This window comes from Corythoichthys intestinalis, chromosome 5, assembly GCF_030265065.1.
Source record: "Corythoichthys intestinalis isolate RoL2023-P3 chromosome 5, ASM3026506v1, whole genome shotgun sequence".
NCBI lineage: Eukaryota > Metazoa > Chordata > Actinopteri > Syngnathiformes > Syngnathidae > Corythoichthys > Corythoichthys intestinalis.
Genome location: NC_080399.1, coordinates 16,944,318 through 16,964,781, shown reverse-complemented (window position 1 = coordinate 16,964,781; position 20,464 = coordinate 16,944,318). Strand labels below are relative to the sequence as shown.

Genomic DNA, 20,464 nt, shown 5'->3' with positions numbered 1-20,464 from the left:
TTACTCTCTGTAAAGCACCAGTTCCATTGGCAGCAAAACAGACCCACAACATAATACTACCACCACCGTGCTTGACGGTAGGCATGGTGTACTTGGGGTTAAAGGCCTCACCTTTTCTTCTCCAAACATATTGTTGGGCATTGTGGCCAAACAGCTCGATTTTTGTTTCATCTGACCACAGAAGACTCCAGAAGGTCTTATCTTTGTCCATGTGATCAGCAGCAAACTTCAGTCGAGCCTTAAGGCAGGGGTTTTCAACCCAGTCCTCAAGGCACACTGTGGGTCCTGGTTTTTGTTCCAGCCGATCCAGCAGAGACAGTTGAACCAATGAGGCTTCTGCTAAAACAAGCCACACCTGACTGCAATCAACTGATTGCACTTGTAAAACACCAGATTGGGGAAAAAGTGTTGTCATCTTGTTTGGTAAGAATGAAATCCTGCACCCACAGTGTGCCTTAGTGGAATAGGTTGGGGACCCCTGCCTTAAGGTGCCGCTTTTGGAGCAAGGGCTTCCTTCTTGCACGGCAGCCTCTCAGTCCATGGAGATGCAAAACACGCTTGACTGTGGACACTGACACCTGTGTTCCAGCAGCTTGTAATTCTTGGCAGATCTGCTTTTTGGTGATTCTCGGTTGAATCTTCACCCTCCTGACCAATTTTCTCTCAGCAGCAGGTGATAGCTTGCGTTTTCTTCCTGATTGTGGCAGTGACAAAACAGTGCCATGCACTTTATACTTACAAACAATTGTTTGCACTGTTGCTCTTGGGACCTAAAGCTGCTTTGAAATGGCTCCAAGTGATTCTCCTGACTTGTTCAAGTCAATGATTCGCTTTTTCAGATCCATGTATGTATATTTTCGACCCAGCAGATTTGATCACTTTTTCTGTTAACCCATAATAAAGTCATAAAAGAACCAAACTTCATGAATGTTTTTTGTGACAAAGAAGTATCTGTTCCAATCACTCTATCGGAGAAAAATCAGAGTTGTACAAATAACTGGAAACTCAAGAGAGCCATGACATTACGTTCTTCACAAGTGTATGTAAACTTTTGACCACAACTGTATATATTATATATATATATATATATATATATATATATATATATATATATATACATACACATATATATATGGCGGAAAACACTCAGGTGACTTGAAGTTCCGCTCCGAGACCCCTAATTAAGCCAACTTTCAAAATTGTCTGATTTGCATGTGTGATACATCATTGGAAAGCTTACAATCTCAATTTTCTGGAGGAATACAAATTTTGAACAGGAGGGCATTTTTTTTTAAATTGTTTTTTAAACAGCAAAACCCCATCTGGAGGCGAGAGCACGCGAGAGCAAAATTACAGACACCATGACTTTAGCGAGATATTATCGAGTGCTTACCTTGTTTTGATCAAAAAACTCCATGTAGCATGTATCACTGAGTGCCAAGACACAGCTGTGAATGGCCACAGCTGGATTTTTGGGGGATTTTATGGGTGAAACATGGTAATTTAACAGGGGTCGCGATGCAGAAATCGCAGACATCAAGGAGTGGTCGAGAGTTTCTTTTTCATATATTTACCCTTTTAAACTTTTTTTTCAAAATTTTTTTTGTTTGGGTCGATTATTTATCATCTAAAATATCGGAGAAAATGCGAGAGTAACAAAAAAAATACAATTAAGCGATAGTTATGAGGTAGATATCCGCGACTTTTTTACAGACGCCATTTTTTTCATTGTGGCATAATTTGTTTAAAAGTTTAAAATATGCGAGTGAATAATTTTTTTAAGTCGTTTTTTTTTTTTAAACGAAATATGAGACATCAATTAATGATTCTAAGCTAAAAACGACAGACATTTTGAATAATAAATATAATTAATTACCTTCGTTTTACGGCTGGGTTGAAACAAAAGCAGTTGCGCGACGTCTGTAAACGGGGGTTTTCAGGGTAAAACGGACAAATTAAAAATAGTTTGGGGGCTTCATGCGCCATGAATCTGCTATGACAGCATATAGACATGTTGTTCTATCAAACACAACAGTTGTTTTGGCTTCAAATACAGCTGTTTCTTTTTAAGAGGAGTGCAAGAGCAGAAACCGCTTTTTCAGTCTTGTCTGTGTTTTCCGCCATATACATATAAAATACACACGGTCCCAGTCTTCAACTGGGACCGTGTGCTTTGGTCAGATGAGACCAAGATTGAGTTTTTTGGCAACAAACACTCTAAGTGTCTGGCGTGCCACGAAAGATGCTCATGCTGAAAAGCACCACATACCCACTGTAAAGTAGGGGGGGGGGGGGGGGGCGGTCAGTGATGCTGTGGGGCTGTTTCGCTTCCAAAGGCCCTGGGAACCTTGTTAGGGTGCATGGCATCATGAATGCTTTGAAATACCAGGACATTTTAAATCAAAATCTGTTGCCCTCTGCCCGTAAGCTGAAGATGGGTCATCGCTGGGTCTTTCAGCAAGACAATGACCCTAAACATATGGCCAAATCTACACAGAAATGGTTCAGCAGACACAAAATCAATCTCCTCCCATGGCCATCTTAGTCCCAGGACCTTGTTTTGTTGGCAAAAGGGGGTTGTACAAAGTATTAACACCAGGGGTGCTAATAATTGTGACACACATTATTTGATGTCAAATAATTTTTTCTTTATGTGGGATTTTTTTCCCATTGAATGAATGCACTTGTATTGAAGGTTTGATTTTTCTCTTTTTTTCCATTGAGGTCCCATATTATCTGAATAAAATAAATAAATAAATAAATAGAAGTTAAAAAACATCTTTTTCAGGGGTGCCAATAATTATGGAGGGCACTGTATATACACACATACATATACATATACATAATTACATATATATTAATATATATTAATTATACATATATACAGAATGTTCCTGTATTTGGCTGCATCCATCTTCCCATCAATTTTAACCATCTTCCCTGTCCCTGCTGAAGAAAAGCAGGCCCAAACCATGATGCTGCCACCACCATGTTTGACAGTGGGGATGGTGTGTTCAGGGTGATGAGCTGTGTTGCTTTTACGCCAAACATATCGTTTTGCATTGTGGCCAAAAAGTTCAATTTTGGTTTCATCTGACCAGAGCACCTTCTTCCACATGTTTGGTGTGTCTCCCAGGTGGCTTGTGGGAAACTTAAAACGAGACTTTTTATGGATATCTTTGAGAAATGCCTTTCTTCTTGCCACTCTTCCATAAAGGCCAGATTTGTGCAGTGTACGACTGATTGTTGTCCTATGGACAAACTCTCCCACCTCAGCTGTAGATCTCTGCAGTTCATCCAGAGTGATCATGGGCCTCTTGGCTGCCTCTCTGATCAGTTTTCTCCTTGTTTGAGAAGAAAGTTTGGAAGGACGGCCGGGTCTTGGTAGATCTGCAGTGGTCTGATGCTCCTTCCATTTCAATATGATGGCTTGCACAGTGCTCCTTGAGATGTTTAAAGCTTGGGAAATCTTTTTGTATCCAAATTCAGCTTTAAACTTCTCCACAGCAGTATCTCGGACCTGCCTGGTGTGTTCCTTGGTTTTCATAATGCTCTCTGCACTTTAAACAGAACCCTGAGACTATCACAGAGCAGGTGCATTTATACGGAGACTTGATTACACACAGGTGGATTCTATTTATCATCATCGGTCATTTAGGACAACATCGGATCATTCAGAGATCCTCACTGAACTTCTGGAGTGAGTTTGCTGCACTGAAAGTAAAGGGGCCGAATAATATTGCACGCCCCACTTTTCAGTTTTTTATTTGTTAAAAAAGTTTAAATTATCCAATAAATGTTGTTCCACTTCACGATTGTGTCCCACTTGTTGTTGATTCTTGACAAAAAAATTAAATTTCATATCTTTATGTTTGAAGCCTGAAATGTGGCGAAAGGTTGCAAGATTCAAGGGGGCCGAATACTTTTGCAAGGCACTGTATATACATATATACACATATACTGTATATACATATACATATATACACACACATATATATGTATATACACATACATATATACACACACATATATATATAAATATACACAATGAAACACATCAGTCTTCCATGTTCAAAAAGAAATGTGAAAGAATGAAGTCATGTCCCTAAACATGTCCAGCTCTGATAAAACTGCTGCCATGGCAACAGCTACCCTTTTCTCTCTAATCGTTACCATTTCTCTAAGACTTCCAGTGACTTTTCTCACACTGTTAGTCCACTCATTGCATCAGCTTTAAGCCAGGCAGTGTGGAATTGTGCACTCATGCCAATCTGGCTCCCTCTCAGGGTCAAAACTGGCAGGCATGCAGGAATTACAAAAAAAACCTGAATAAAACAAGATGCTTAAGTGCCTTAATGGTCAACGCTGAGGCAGCGGGACCCGAACACAGCGGTCTTTTGCAGTTCGGGTTGCTGCACACAAGGTGCTACCGTTGAGGAATTCAGCACTTTGGACAGCACCTAGACCAACTCTCACCGCACAAAAATTCCAACACTACACTCCCAAAAGTGGGGCTTGAAATGCTTTGCGGTCAGAATGGGGAATGCATTCCTACAAAAGGGGCTGGAGTCAAGACAGAAGGGCATTCCATGTCTTATCGAGTAATAAAAATATAAATTCTTGTTACTAATTGACGGCGATCAAAGAGTGACCAGCTGTGTAGATCATAAATATATTAGGGCTGTCAAACAATTAAAATTTTTAATCGAGTTAATCACAGCTTAAAAATTAATTAATCGTAATTAATCACAATTCAAACCATCTCTAAAATATGCCATATTTTTCTGGAAATTATTGTTGAAATGGAAAGATAAGACACAAGACGGACATAAACATTCAACATGCAACATGCAACATAAGTACTGTATTTGTTTATTATAATAATAAACCCACAATATGGCATTAACATTATTAACATTCTTTCTGTTAAAGGAATCCACGGTTAGAAAGACTTGTAGTTCTTAAATGATAAATGTGAATACAAGTTATAGTAATTTGATATTAAAACCCCTCTTAATGTTTTTGTTTTAATAACATTTGTAAAATTTTCAATCATGAAATAAATAGCTCGCCATTGTTGATGTCGCTGAGCGGGACGTCACATGGGCTCCCTGCCGTTCTTCCACAGTGTTTTTAACTACGTACGGTTGTGATTGAAATACACCTCAAGGTGTCAATGGCAAGTTTTAAATTAATTAGAGATCTAGCCAAGGCAAAGTCTGAGTAAGTTTTATGTGTATTTTGCATAGCTATTTTGATTAGGAATGCCAGTTCTCTTTGCATTGAGCGCTTTTCTTTTTGTGAGTATAATTTTTGTTGTGCTTTCACTAAATGATACTGTAGCGACCTAACTGTTCCACTCAAATGCATGCTGGGAAGTTGGGCAAACATGACTGTCATTGGTGGCTGCTAACTGTATATAGTATGTTCTGCTTTGTGTTCAGTTAAGTGTGTTAAGAAAAAGATTGTCACCTGTGAGAGATAGGAATTTTAATTTTGTTGTCCTTTCGCTAAATTATACTGTAGCGACTTAACTGTTCTGCCCAAATGCATGATAGGAAGTTGGGTAACCATGCCTGTCAGTGGTGGCTGCAAATAGTATACAGCATGTTGTGCGTTGTGTTCAATTAAGCGTGTTAAGAAAAATATTGTTTTGCTTTCACTAAACGATACTGTAGCGACTTAACTGTTCTGCCCAAATGCATGACGGGAAATTGGGCAACCATGACTGTCAGTGGTGGCTGCAAATGGGATACAGTATGTTCTGCGTTGTGTTCCATTAAATGTGTTAAAGAAAAGATCATCACCTGTGAGAGAAAGGAATATTATTTTTGTTGTGCTTTTACTAACTGATAATGTAGGCACTTAACTGTTCCGCCCAAATGCATGATGGGAAGTTGGGAAACCATGACTGTCAGTGGTGGCTGCAAATGGTATACAGTATGTTCTGCGTTGTGTTCAATTAAGCGAGTTAAAAAAAAAAAGATTGTCTCCTGCATTTTTCCCTGCGTTGTTCACAATACTTATATTTGTCAAGTAATTTTGCCAGAGCTTAAGCCAATAAAAGGCACAGTCCAATGAACGCCTGTGTCCACTCGCATTTCTTTGCCTTTTCGCTCTCAATCTGATAAAATGGTGTCATTGTAAACTGTTTGAGGCAACGCATGAACGGGTCATTCCGTGCATGCGTTAATTGCGTCAAATATTTTAACGTGATTAATAAAAAAAATTCATTACCGCCCGTTAACGCGATAAATTTGACAGCACTATTTATAAAACAACAGAATAAGCATTTATTAGTCTGCAATGGCAACACAAAGTCTAGCATTCCTACATTCATACTTCTGTCTACTTAGTATTTTTGATTGAAAGTAATATCTGAGAAAATCTTGAGAAGAAATTAGGCTTTAAAGGACCAAAATTATGCTAAAATGTTCACTGCATTGCCAATGTTTCTTTTTACATTACCCATAAGCTCTGGTTTTCTAAACAAAGCATGCATTTCCTTTCTTGCAGGCAGCCGGGAAGCAGCGTTCACTTATGCCATCACGGCAGCGGGCGTGGCCCACGCTATCACGGCGGCGTGCAGTCAGGGCAACCTGAGCCAGTGCGGCTGCGACCGGGAGAAGCAGGGCTACTACAATCAGGAGGAAGGCTGGAAGTGGGGCGGGTGCTCAGCCGATATCAAGTACGGCATCGAGTTTTCCCGTCGATTCGTTGACGCTCGGGAGATTAAGAAGACTCCACGTCGACTCATGAACCTGCACAATAATGAGGCGGGACGAAAGGTATTAAATTGAAGAGATTCCAGTACTTATAAAACTGCTTTTTGTTAGCATCTGTGCTAACCGCTCCGATTACGTCACAAATGTTCTGCAGATGTTTAAATCCTAACAGTCTTGGAATGAACTTTTACTTGACTGTGTGTGCACGAGTGGATGCCCAGATGTGATGATGTCTTCAAGTATCCACTTATGAAAACATAATATAGCGTGAGAGACTCTTTGCATGATTGATCCATCACGCTCTTGTTGGCTCCCGGCACATTTCTGTATGGCCTTTTCTTTTCGATCACTAGCCAAGCTAACGTCGCTTGTCAATTAGTCACTCCAGCTGACAAGGGAGTGTGAAGAACAAAATCAAGTGATTTAATATTGACAAATGGAGCTACATAGAGTCAGCAGCGGTGTGTGATGTCTTAGAATGGAACACGTCATTCCAAATTCATTTTGTTTGGTTGAAGTCAAGGACGACAGTGTTGCTTTGAAGGCCTATCGCACACTGATTGGGATTGAAATGGGAGAATCACAACCGATTTCCATTTGGTGACAACCCACTGCACACCTGGCGATTTCCAACCCTAGATTTCTTAAAGGGGGCAAGGCTTAAAGAGCACTTCAAAACATCAACATGACAGAATTCATTTAATTTTTCATCTAGAAAATGAAATTGACACTGAAATCTTGCTGTTTTGTTTTTAACAGTTCATGGTCTATTTAAAATACCGTAATTTCTCGAATATAGGGCGCACCAGTGTATAACGCACACCCCAAATTTACTTGTCAAATCTAGGAAAAATTATTGTACCCGTGTATAACGCGCACCCTAATTTTAGCACCAATAAATAGAAGAATACAAGAAAACAGAGCTCGTGTACAAATACAGAAATGTCATTTTACTGACTGGTGAAACACAGCACAAGCATAGCACATTGGTAGTTCAAAACATAACGGTAAACTGACAATATGTACGGTAATAATATAATTTGACAACTTCTCCAACTTACCAGAATCCAGGAGAAAACAAAACAGATGTGGCTTTTCTTTTAAAGGCTGCTGTATAACTTGCTCATTTTATCATGATGAATAAATGTTTCTTCCACGGATAGATACGGTAAAATAAAAGTGAGGCTAGAAGTCGGGAAACCAAAAGCGTGCATCGCTGTTGACTGACAAGAGGAACTATTGTTATTTGGGTTTGAGTTTCCCGAGGGACAGATATAGTTGACGGACACAGAAATAATAATAAACGCATATAGCAATAAATCTTGACTCAAATGAGTTTAAGAAACTAAAATCCGTGCTTTATGAAGAGTGAAAAAAGCAGAATTTAACACAGACGAAATCATTCGACCAATCAGAGTGAAGTATTACCGTGTAACGAGTTATAACAGAAATCTCACCGGCGGAACTTATGTTGGCACGTTGTATAGTTCCCGGGGGAGGTATTTTGTAGAGGGAACAGCCGGAAAGATAGTTGTATTCAGCGGGTTGCATGTAAGACAGACATTGCTACCGTATTTTGCAGCCTAATGTCAATAAAGCAACGCGGATAAGCTCTGTTGTTTGATACTCCGCCTCTGACTCCTTCCCTAGCTCGCCAGGACCGAAACAAAATGGTGACGTCACGTACCGTAATGGTCGGCAACGAATCGCCGCATACGTTTCTTCAACACAACATGGCCATGTCAATTAAAAAAAAAAAAAAGTCTTTATATATATATATATATATATATATATATATATATTTATATTTTTGTCTCTATCCCTGTACCCGTTTATAATGCGCACCATGATTTTACAAGTTGATTTTAGGGGGGGGGGCGTTATATTCGGGAAATTACGGTAGTTATCACTAAACGCCCACCTTTTCTTCAGTGAATTGCTCAACCAGAATTGACGATTGTGCCTAGAATTCTAGTGTTGCGCTTGTGTAACGGGTGAACGCAGGTGCGTTGTGTGTGTTGCATTGAAACCTCCCTCCCGATGCCTTCAAGAGGGCGCCCTGGCAGCCAATGCTGCGAGCCTGGGGTTTTAGCTTAGCGGCTAAGCACGCTCTCCCGCCATGCTGGTCGCACCGTGAGTCCTGATTAGTTGTTCTGGTTGTTCAACGCGGGTCCACGTAGACCAGTTACATTGGTGCCGTGACCCGGATCGGCAGTGAATGTTTTGGGGGGTGAGAATAACAGGTGCGCACAGGTCCGTTGTGTATGTTGCATAGAAACGTCCCTCCTGATGCCTTCAAGAAGGTGCGCTGGAAGCTAAAGCTGTTAGTCTTGGGTTTTGGCTTAGTGGCTAAGCGCCCTCTGGACGCACTGTCCGGCGCAGATACAAGGTAAATGGCATTGGCAAATGATAGAACAGTCACACAGCGACAACTGAATAGATTTTTTTTGCGTAGCATGCTAGCTCTGTTTGTGAAGTCCGCTCCAATTTTTCGATTTTTTTAGTGGGCGGGGCCTCAGCAAGCAGCTATTCTGAGGATTAGAATGGATCTGCTTTCGTGATGAATCCTTTTCATTAGCCTTTAGCTTTTTTTTGATGGATTTGTCAAAAATATGGTCTGTTGTAATTAGAGGTGGGAATTTTAGGGCACCTAACGATTTGATTACGGTTACGATTCAGAGGCTAGGATTCGATTTTAAATCAATTATTGATGCACAACCCCCCCATGCCCCCCCATCTATTAGCTGCTTTTAATGTTTCGTACATTAGTTACAAAAAATGTACCAAAATCCTCTCAGGCTTAAATAAACTACTATTTCAGTTTCACATTAACAGTTCAAAACAAAATATCAAAATAAAATACTCAAGTCCCCATTCTGTATCAGCAGCTTTGAACTACATTCAATTAATTTAATGTTGTGAATCAACCGTTAAAGTTGTTAAAATTGCTCCTATTATTCCATATGAATGTTTTAAAACTGTTTCATCATTTAAAAATAGATTCAGGTCAAGATTTTGCCGATTTAGGAATATTTTAGATAAAAAGAATTAGGTGTGCTCGGAAGGTTGGCTGCAACAGCCTTCCAGAGTAGTCTACTGCTTTAAGATGGCGGCTGTTTTCTAACGCCTGCGAGTCTGTCATTTTGCATTTCTATACATGTGCTGCTCACGCTGCCGAGTCTGTCATTTCGCAACTAGTTCTTTATACATGTGAGCTCTACCGGAGCATTATGTGGGCGTACTTTGTAGCGGCTGTCAGCTGTAGTCAAGTATTATTATTATTATTTTTTATCTATCGGCATGGGATGAGCCAAAACCGTGAGTTGAGCATTGACGTTTACTCTCTCCGTTCCTCATTAGATCCCGAAGACTGCGCTGACTGTGTTTTAGTTCCGCTTTACTTGGGATATTTCATTAATCGGAATTTGGATGTTTGAGAATCGTGGTCACACCAATGCAGAAATCGCAGACATCAAGGAGTGGTAGAGATTTTGTTTTTCATATATTTACCCTTTTAAACGTTTTTTTACAACTTTTTTTTGTTTGGATCAATTATTTATCATCTAACATCTCGGAGAAAATGCGACAGTAACAAAAAAAAAATATAATTAAGCTATAGTTATGAGGTAGATATCAGTGACTTGTTTTACAGACGCCATTTTTTTCATTGTGAAATAATTTGTTTAAAAGTTCAAAATATGTGAGTGAATTTTTTTTAAAGTCGTTTTTTTTTTTTTTTTTAAACGAAATATGAGACATCAATGAATGATTCTAAGCTAAAAGCGACAGACATTTTGAATAATAAATATAATTAATTACCTTCGTTTTATGGCTGGGTTGAAAAAAGCGGTTGCACGGCGTCTGTAAACGGGGGTTTTCAGGGTAAAACGGACAAATTAGAAATAGTTTGTGGGCTTAATGTGCCATGAATCTGCTATGGCAGCATATAGACATATTGTTCTATCAAACACAACAGTTGTTTTAGCATAAAATACAGCAGTTTCTTTTAAAGAGCAGTGCAAGAGAAGAGAATAGAGAAGAGAATCTCTGGCATGAAGCCGATTAGATATGTATCTAGATACACAGGTTACGATTTGATTAAAAAAACGATACATTTTTAAGGCCGAGCGATTCGATACGATTCGAAACAGTTTAAAAACTATGCGGTTCGATACAGAGTGAAAACGATACGATAGTAAACATTTGTTGTGTGTGTTCGTACAGTATTTTAAACATATAAAAAAAGATTAAAGATTAAATTAAACAACATAATTTCATACCAATGTTATGTTTAGATTTTTTTATGGAAAAAAAATAATAAAGATTACTATTTGACCGTCATTTTGTTGGATGGGATTGATAATAAATTAAAACTCCAGTGACAGACAACAATAACGTGCAGTAATTTAATTACTGTATTTCCTGGTGTTTTGAACACAATAGGTAAGTAATTTAAGTGCAAACTTTCAACCTAAACATCTTACAAGCAAAAAATATTAATTATATGCAGCATCTCTAGAAAAAAAATTAAACCTGCTAGTGTTATCATAAATAAATAATAAATTATGCTTTACCACTGGTATAACTGGGGGGAAAAACATGGCATTTTAGACAGACAGGTCTATAATCATTACTTTAACCTTATACACAGCAAAGTAATTCACTTATGCCTGTGCTTCCGCATTTGTTTATTCCTCATCACTGTCTATCTTTTTTGAAGGGCAGATTTTTCTTGAGGAAGATCAACTGATCCACATGTTCATGTTTAAGTAGACTGCCTTTCGTGGAAACAACATGCCGCCCTTTCCACCATCGTAGTGGGTTTTTTTCAGGGTTAAAAAAATCACGGTCTCTGTACCGCTTCACACTAGCTCTGTCCCATGCGAACAGATCTGGCTGCCTTCGTCACTTCAAAGTCCAACTTTTGTTTTCCGGGGTGCGTTGAAAATTAATCGCTGCACGTCGCTGGCGTGGTGCGCAAACTGTCCATTGTTTTAGCATGTTGCTTCGTTGCCACTACTAGTTTTGTTTTGGGCTGTGAAGAAAACACAACGGAGCGTGCGTTACAGTGGTTTTGTTAGCTCTCGGGTTGTTATGACACGCCCGTGACGATCGGTTAATGACGGCGACAACTCGCGGTTCTGCCAAAATGAATAGAGGAAGTCGGCGTGATGTCACGATGACGTCACCTCGCTTAGCAACGGGTTGCCATTTTGCGAAGGGGGAACGCTAAACATTCCATTGACAAACGTCTGAAATTCATATATTTCAGGTGTGTTTTGCATCTTTTTTCCTAAAAACGTCTTAAACATGGCTTACTATTATCACGAGTCACTGCCGACAGACGCGAGGAGGCGCTACAATTTAAAATTACCGTGTATTGGCTTGGAAATTTGCCCTTACAAACTTGCAGCCGATAGCTGGATGAACAATCAAAAGGAAAGGCCTGCAGTGGAGTTCGGAAACATCTACAACTACCTCATAAAGTCACCCAGTAAGTTGACCTTTATCACTTCCAGGTGACGAATACTCACTATTTTTATTTTTATAAAACCTTTTCATTGCCTTTAAGATACTTTCTGCATGTATTACCCTCTAATCCTTTTAACCATTGTTATTTTTGGGTTAGCTTTGAAGCAGTTGACCACATTAGTCACATAGCGTATTTAAACCGTCCTTATTTGAAATAACTACATGTAAGTATTTTCTTAAGGCATTTTTTTAGTACGTTCTGCCTGTATGCATCTAAACAAAACAAGTTTAGAGCGCACGGTAGTACTTTGGGTGTCAAATTTGACTCATGTAGGACGTTTCGCCGATGTAGCACATTTTGGCAGAACACGGTAATTCAGCTCCAAGCGTTATTTAATTATTTAAGTTACGGTAATAATAACCGCTGCCTAGTCTATTGAATCATAGCAGCTAATTGGGGAAAAAAAATAAATCGATTAAAGTTTACTCACCAGTAATAAAATGTCGGCTTCAAACGTAAATATGCTTGGATTTAGGCTCCCACAGGCGAGAATAGTCCACGGAACCGTCTTCTTTTACTGTTCCTCGATTAATTGCTTTCAGCCATTTGTTTCTCCTTTTCTTCTCGCGAGGAAGAATGAAGAACTTCAAATACTGCTCCGAACTCTTCCTTGTGTGACAATGGGTTGTCACACAACACGACAACTTTTAGCCATTCCGACGGAAAAAAGACGGCAAATAAGAAGAAAGTTCAATGCGTTTGTATTACAAGTGACTCGTCTTTTGCCCCATTGTCAATATGGCGACGCTTTGTTGTGGCTGGTGACATCATTAAATGCCCGGATGTCCGACTGCTTCTATGGGAAGTTGAGGCAACCACGACAGCAGTCACAATCTAAGTGCGCTGTGTGGTGAATGACACAAGCGCAGCATGTGAGGTAAAAGCTAAATTATTATCATATTAACTATTGCATTGAACTATGCATTAGAAGCCGATTCTTGCGTTTGCGATAGCCGAATTCTATCTCTACTATCGGTTCATTGAATATTTAATGGCTAATTTCTGTCGAATGGTAACTTTACTATCGATACAGCTGTATCTCTCGCATGTAAAACCGGATATCCGGTCGTATCAGTTTATCGTTCTCAAGCTTACTTTTTAAGTCTTGTCTGTGTTTTCTGCCATATACAACAATAGAAACAAGGCCCTTGAATAAGACTCTGGCTCTTAGACTAGATGGCTTTGATGGCAGGGCCCTCAGGAACATCAAAAACATCAGGTGGCCCCAGCGGATTTCCAACTAAAAGCTCAGAGCCTGCATTTGCCAGCCGAGTGCATTTTCCTGGCTGCACAGCGCCGCATCTGCTGGTTTGGTCATGTCCTCCGCCATTCAGCAGTTCGGCCTATAGGTCACTGGCTTGAAGCGAGGCAAGCTTTACGTTCGATGGCTCGATGTCATCGCAGATGACCTCCAACACTATGGGGTTACTCTGGAGGATGCAGAACTCCTGGCTCAAGATCGCTAGCAGTAGAAAAAAACTGGTTTATCTGGTCGGCTCAACGGACAACGACGGGACGCTGCCCCAACCGCAACCGTTTATTGACTGATTGATACAATATTATCTTGTAGCTGACCATTTGCGGATAAGCAACCTTAAAAAAACATGTTTTTGTCATCATTATCAGTTTGAGTTAGCGCTAACGAATGGATGAATATGGTTACTATCAGCAATAATATGTTTCTCAGTGGGACTTAACAAAACATCCCCAAACTGGATCAAAGCATCTTCCGGTGGATTGTCCATCATTGTGTATTTCCTCGCGTGTGTGCACAAGCCAAGAAATTCCATATAAAAAGGGTCTGCGCAGTCATAAAATCAAGACGAACGAGCTGATAAAAAGGATCTTTTACAGGGACCGGACTGTCATAAAAAGCTCTAAAAAGCACATAAATCAGCCGTCTTAGTTTCATGTGACGGGCGGAGTGTGTGTGCATGTGTGTTGTAACAGATGAGAGGCTTTGACAGACATGCTGTAAGTAGACGTTTCCATCTATTTGTCGGGAACTTCAGTGCACCACATTCCTTGTGGCTTCTCGCTCTTTACATTTTTGGAAATCCGCACCACACAGACCGGATTGGATTAGAGTGCGAGTTTGGAGAGAATCAACAAACAACTCTCATTTTGCGTGATTGTTCGATAGGGACAATGAAGTGGCGGAAAATATCCACATATTAGTTCAATTTTTAACTCATTGGTTGCCACTGATGGCGATGGATGTCAGTCCCATTTTGACTAGGACGCAGTCAAAATGGAGCGGACATCTATCGCCGTCAACAGCAGTGAATGAGTAAAATGACACCTGCAGCTTTAACCACAGAATTGCTGCTTCATTATTACTGCGTCTAGACTTATAGACCTTTTCACCATGATGTCACACATACTTCCGAGTGGAAAAACTCAAGCGTTCCCATAGTAAACAAACCATTACATGTCATTTGTCAAAGGCACTCAACTGGTTCCACTGAAAACCACATATACAGTAGGAAAGTCTAGACAGTAAAAAGCGCGGGTGCCATGTTATTACACAACTTGTCACTATGCAATGCGATGGAACACAATTGATTATTTCCAAAATTTGATTATCTGTAAGACATGGGTGCCTTGGATGCAATAACATGTCTGTAAGTCCAAACGCTTTGCAAAAAGAAAAAAGCATGACTGCAAACTGCAACAACACAAAATGCCAAAGCATGAATACAAATTGGCCAAAGCATGAACCCCAATTGCCACGATACGAACCCCAATTGCCCGCAAATGACTCGCAACACGACTGCAAAAAGCCACAGCATTAATGCAAGGGGAGTGCAAGTAGACATGAGGACTACAACTCCCACCCTGCTGCTGCCACGTAACCACAAGTTCCACAACACAATCACATCACATCCCTACATGTGCAGAACTTGAAAACATAAGTTATAGAAATTCACGCACAAATTGGTACCTCGACATACGGTCGCTTCAACACACAATCTTTTCTACATCCAACATAAAATTTGACCCGCCATTTGTTTCTACATTCGACGACATGCTCGAAATACGACGATGTATGACAGCGCCTAAGACGGATGTACGGCTGATTTTCTTGTGAGAGAAATCAACATTGGTTCCAAGAATGTGAGTGCAGATGGTGAAAAAAGGAAAAAGGTGAGGCACACCGTTGTCGGGGAACGAGGGCGGACGAGCGATGTGGGCCCAAAAGCAGGGAAACAAATGTGAAACAAGGCCGGGTGGCAGTGAACTAAAAAATGGTTTAATGATAATTAACAAAAACACAAAGTACCAACAAAAGGACAGTGGATCAAATAAAATGCATCAAAACTTAAACAGGGAATGCAGAAACACAAGAGCTTAGGCATAGATATCAACCACACTGGGATAGACATCGACAGTGACGCAACGAGGAGTGAACAGAATCTGGGAGTTTAAATACACACAGACACGGGGTAACGAGACAACGAGGAACAGGTGGGTGACACAGGAGGATGCAGGTTGGAGGATACACAAACACAAAGTACCAACAAAAGGACAGTGGATCAAATAAAATGCATCAACACTTAAACAGGGAATGCAGGAACACAAGGGCTTAGGAATTGATATCAACCACACTGGGATAGACATCGACAGTGACGCAACGAGCAGTGAACAGAAGCTGGGAGTTTAAATACACACAGACACGGGGTAACGAGACAACGAGGAACAGGTGGGTGACACAGGAGGATGCAGTTGGAGGATATACTAGGAGCAGGCAAAACAGGTGAAATCAATGGCCAATCACAGGGACACACTAGCAGGTAACCAACACAAAACCTAACAACCATTTAAATGAAGATGAAAATGATAGAAAAATACAGTATGAGCGTGGTGTGGATGTCCGTAAATTGGCTCGAAAAAAACGGCCGTAGAATGTCAACGATCTCAACGAACCTACTCCGACCTCCGTTCGCCAGTCTTTATAAGGTGACAATTATTAGGGCCCGAGCACTAAGCGTGCGAAGGCCCTTAACACGAGTGCATTGAAACATTACCCATTAGGCCTAGCGCCCCCTAGTGGGAACAGGAAATGCCTTTTTTTACTAAACAGGCTCCTCCTCCAAGGAAAAAAATATATTCACCTGAAACCTGCATCAGGGGAGCCATAAGACATGTGTTCAGGTGCCTGATGAAAAATACTGAGGTTTGGTTGAAGCAGAAGAGTCCAACAGGCGAAGTGAAAATGACTGAAGCCATTTCGTCTCACCACAAGTTTTGAACAGCCATAACTTCTACAACATATCTGCACCAAACATCTCGTGCTTGTTGAGTCATACTCTGAAGGGTCCTGTAGGGGTCATTTGCATCAACCCTACAGCGCCAACTAGTGGCAATAGAAAGTCACTCAGTTTTCTAATATATGTCCAGTTCTTTTCAGGTAGGTCATTGTAGTTTCTAGACCTTTTGAAATACTTATTTTACGGCCCGTGTCCACATGTCTCTGTCTGTTGCAGTGACGACCCTTTATTCGCTCCTTTTTTGTAGTACTCGCTCCAATAGGGGTTTTTACCTCTTAGGTGTGTGAATGTAAAGAGGCGACTTTCGAGCATGTTAGGTTCTAATGAGATGATTAGAGAGGACGATCTGCCACCACCCTGACCTACACACTGTCCGAGTTGCGTGACGTCCCAGTTGCGCTAGATTGCGAGGGCCCGTTCAGTTATTAGTTATTATTAGTTATTATTGTAACATCGCCAAAGAAATCGCCAACTTCGTCAGGTTTTTAATCATTTATTTTAGAACTTGTGCAACACAACATGCCTACTGTCCGCCACACCTGACGCCAACAACAGAACATGAAAAGCGAAACTAAAAACTCTCACTCTGTCACGTCAGCCACGGGGTGCGTTCAGGTACACCACGCAAAACATGAATCATAACATGATTACAGGTATTATAATTATTATTGTTATTATATTATTATTATTCCAATATTTGTATATAATTTAATTGTTTTGCTATGTGTAATTTCCATTTGTAATAGTACCACCAGTGTATGTCAAATATTTAGTGTAGGTTTTCGGGCTGTGGAACGAATTAATGGAATTATAATGTATTCTTATGGGAAAAATCCTGCTCAACATACGACCATTTCGACTTACAAACAAGGTCCTTGAACGAATTAACTTCGTATGTAGAGGTACCACTGTATATTGCTTTATGACCATCTCTACGGTTGCATCAGTGGAGCAGCAATGGAATTTAGTCTACTTCTGGGGCTTCCTTTTGCATTTCTGCTGTGACTTTTTGCAGTTGCGTTTCTAGCCCTTTGCACTCGTGTTGTGAGATCTTTGCATTCATGTTGCGATCCATTTGTATTCGTGCTGTTGGCAATTGGGGTTTGTGTTGCGGGCAATTGGGGTTTGTGTTGAGGCAATTGGGGTTTGTACCGTGACACACAGGGTTCGTGCCGTGACACATGGAGTTCGTGTCGTGGCTATTTGCATTTAAGTTGTGGCTATTTCCAATCGTGCTTTGGCCAATTTTGCATTTGTGCTCTTTTTTTTCGCATAGCATTTGGAATTTGCATTCCAATTGCATTGCAATTATGCAAAGTGTTGGGACTTGGCAGTTAACCTGACACTTCAGGGCCACCGTACTTTCTCATGAGAAGACAATTCCTGATGAGTGGCTTTATGAAGGGAAAAACGTGTTGTTGTTTTTTTAGTTGACTGCTGTTGTACATTACTGTTGTAATGTGAGCATAATGGTCATTATCTTGGATTTTTTAACATCTTTTAACATGTCAAGTCTTTTCCAGCAAAATGTTAACTATTGTCAAGTTATAGTATTTTGTAGAAGTATAAAGATACATAGATCGGTATCAGTATATAGATTGTAATAATCAAATTGAAATCAATAATCAATCAAAAATAGGACCTTCAATGGCAGCCAATTGGTTCATTCTAACTGATTATGTTAAATGTGTACATAATAAAGTTTTAATTCGATTGAAGGTTCTTTAACCCAATCAAATTGAATCAAGGCTGACTTTCTAATATCAGCAAATATCTTCTTCCAAAGAATCAAATTCGTATTGTCTTGAAATTGGTGATTGACAGCCCAATGTTTTTTTTTTTTTTTTTTTTTTTAAATGAGAAGAAATGTGAACTTTTACTTACAGTTCAGCGCTCTTTAATCTTAAGGCTCAATATATTTTACTAAACTGGATCTCTTCTCCCCACAGGTTCTCGAAGAAAGAATGAAGCTAGAATGCAAGTGCCACGGCGTGTCGGGCTCCTGCACCACCAAGACGTGTTGGACGACGCTCCCCAAATTCCGAGAGATCGGCTACGTGCTCAAAGACAAGTACAATGAAGCCGTGCACGTGGAGGTGATGCGAGCCAACCGGCTGCGGCAGCCCAGCCACCTGAAGGTGAAGCAGACTCAGGGCTACCGCAAGCCCATGGACACGGACCTCGTGTACATCGAGAGGTCGCCCAACTACTGCGAGGAGGACGCGGCCACGGGCAGCGTGGGCACCCAGGGCCGCCTGTGCAACCGCACCTCGCCGCACACGGACGGTTGCGACCTCATGTGCTGCGGGCGGGGCTACAACACGCATCAGTATACCAAAGTGTGGCAGTGCAACTGCAAATTCCAGTGGTGCTGCTTCGTCAAGTGCAACACGTGCAGCGAGCGGACGGAGGTGTTCACCTGCAAGTAGAGGATGAAGAGAATTTTGCCATTGACACTATCAGCTCTTCACGGCATCGTTTTGCACACAAGAATCTTTAAATTGCTTTCCACAGAGTAAAATCCAGTAGGCGACATCACGCGAGGACGTACGCGCGAGAAGAGTGAGACGTGCACTCTGGGATTTTAGGACCCACAAGTGACATTAGCGAAAAAACCGAAGTAAATAAACACGATTGGTGGACGCTGGAACTCGAACCAAAAAAACAAAACAAAACAAAAAAATAAAAAGCTGAGAACTCTGAGAAGCCTCTGCTGCCAACTGGAATACGGTGGAGTTATTGTTAGTCTTCCAGTCACACTGGAACTGTCTGTTCTGAACACTGAAAAATAAATTGTTTATTTATGTAATAGTATCTTAAACAAAAACAAAGCACTAACGGGTAGAGATGTCTTTTTTTGTACTAAGTGTAAAGAAAGTACTTTAGGAGCTCTGACTGAAGCTGTTCATCTTTAAGAAAACACCCCATCCGACCCTAAAACACCTCATGTTCTCTTGTTCAAAAGAGCATCGTTAAAACGTGTCTCGCATTCCCGACGCCCCGGCTCTATTTAAGTGTTGCATCGTTTGTTGTTTTGCGCGGTAACGTCTTGTCGGATGTCCGAGCAGCGGGAATGTTCCTGGAAGCTGGATGTTGTTGTCGAGTGCTGCACTGATACTTTCTCTTCAGTCGTGCTAAATAAAAGTCCCCATTTGGAAAGTACTCGCAAAGGCACTTTTATTGATGTCAGCGTTGACCTTTTGGTTGCCTCGACGCACTCACTTAGTATTACATTACATTACAATGGCATTTACCCGTTTAGTGCGGAACCTGTGGCCTCAAATACCCTAGCAATATCAAAGAAATCCACACAGGGTCGCGGAATGTACAACCTCAGACGTTCCACTGAGTGTTTCATCATCGAAGTTCAAAATAAGAGTATTAATAGAAAGGTTGCAATCGAGCCATTAATCGGTGACATTCATGCATGACAAAATCAGTGTGCAAAACTACTGACGACTGCCAATAAAACATGACAACTCCCTGAACAATGATCACGATAATTTGTGTGTGTGTGTGTGTAGTTATATTAGTGTTTTTCAATCGGTGTGCTGTGAGAGATCGTCCGGTGTCCCATGAGATATTATTCAATATTGCTTTTATTTTATTTTATTGTTTTTTAAATATAATTTATAACATTATTAACTCATTCACTCCCAGCCATTTTCACCGCTGCAACCCCCTTCGCCCGTTTTACTGGATTTTGACTGATTTTGCAAGGCCCACAGACAATTCTGTTCTATTGCTATATAAACATGGAACCCACCAAAAGAAAGATTAGACTCTCTTCTCTCAGCAGAAAAAAAAGTTCATAACTTTTTTAGGGCTGTCAAACGATTAAAATTTTTAATTGTGTTAATTACAGCTTAAAAATTAACTAATTGTAATTAATAGCAATTCAAACCATCTATAAAATACGCCATATTTTTCTGTAA

The 20,464-nt window shown here is 40.5% G+C and overlaps 1 protein-coding gene across 2 annotated transcripts in view; it reads left to right on the top strand.

Annotated features, from left to right (window-relative positions):
- The window catches only part of wnt7bb (wingless-type MMTV integration site family, member 7Bb), a 106,158-nt gene extending 86,064 nt beyond the window's left edge, over nt 1–20,094 (top strand). For both annotated transcript variants that reach the window (XM_057837362.1, XM_057837361.1), the window contains exons 3-4: nt 6,517–6,788; nt 18,479–20,094. In XM_057837362.1, coding sequence (XP_057693345.1) covers nt 6,517–6,788; nt 18,479–18,958 — 752 coding nt within the window. In that variant the 3' untranslated portion in view covers nt 18,959–20,094. The remainder of the gene's footprint in view (nt 1–6,516; nt 6,789–18,478) is intronic.
- The last annotated feature ends 370 nt before the right edge of the window (nt 20,095–20,464 follow it).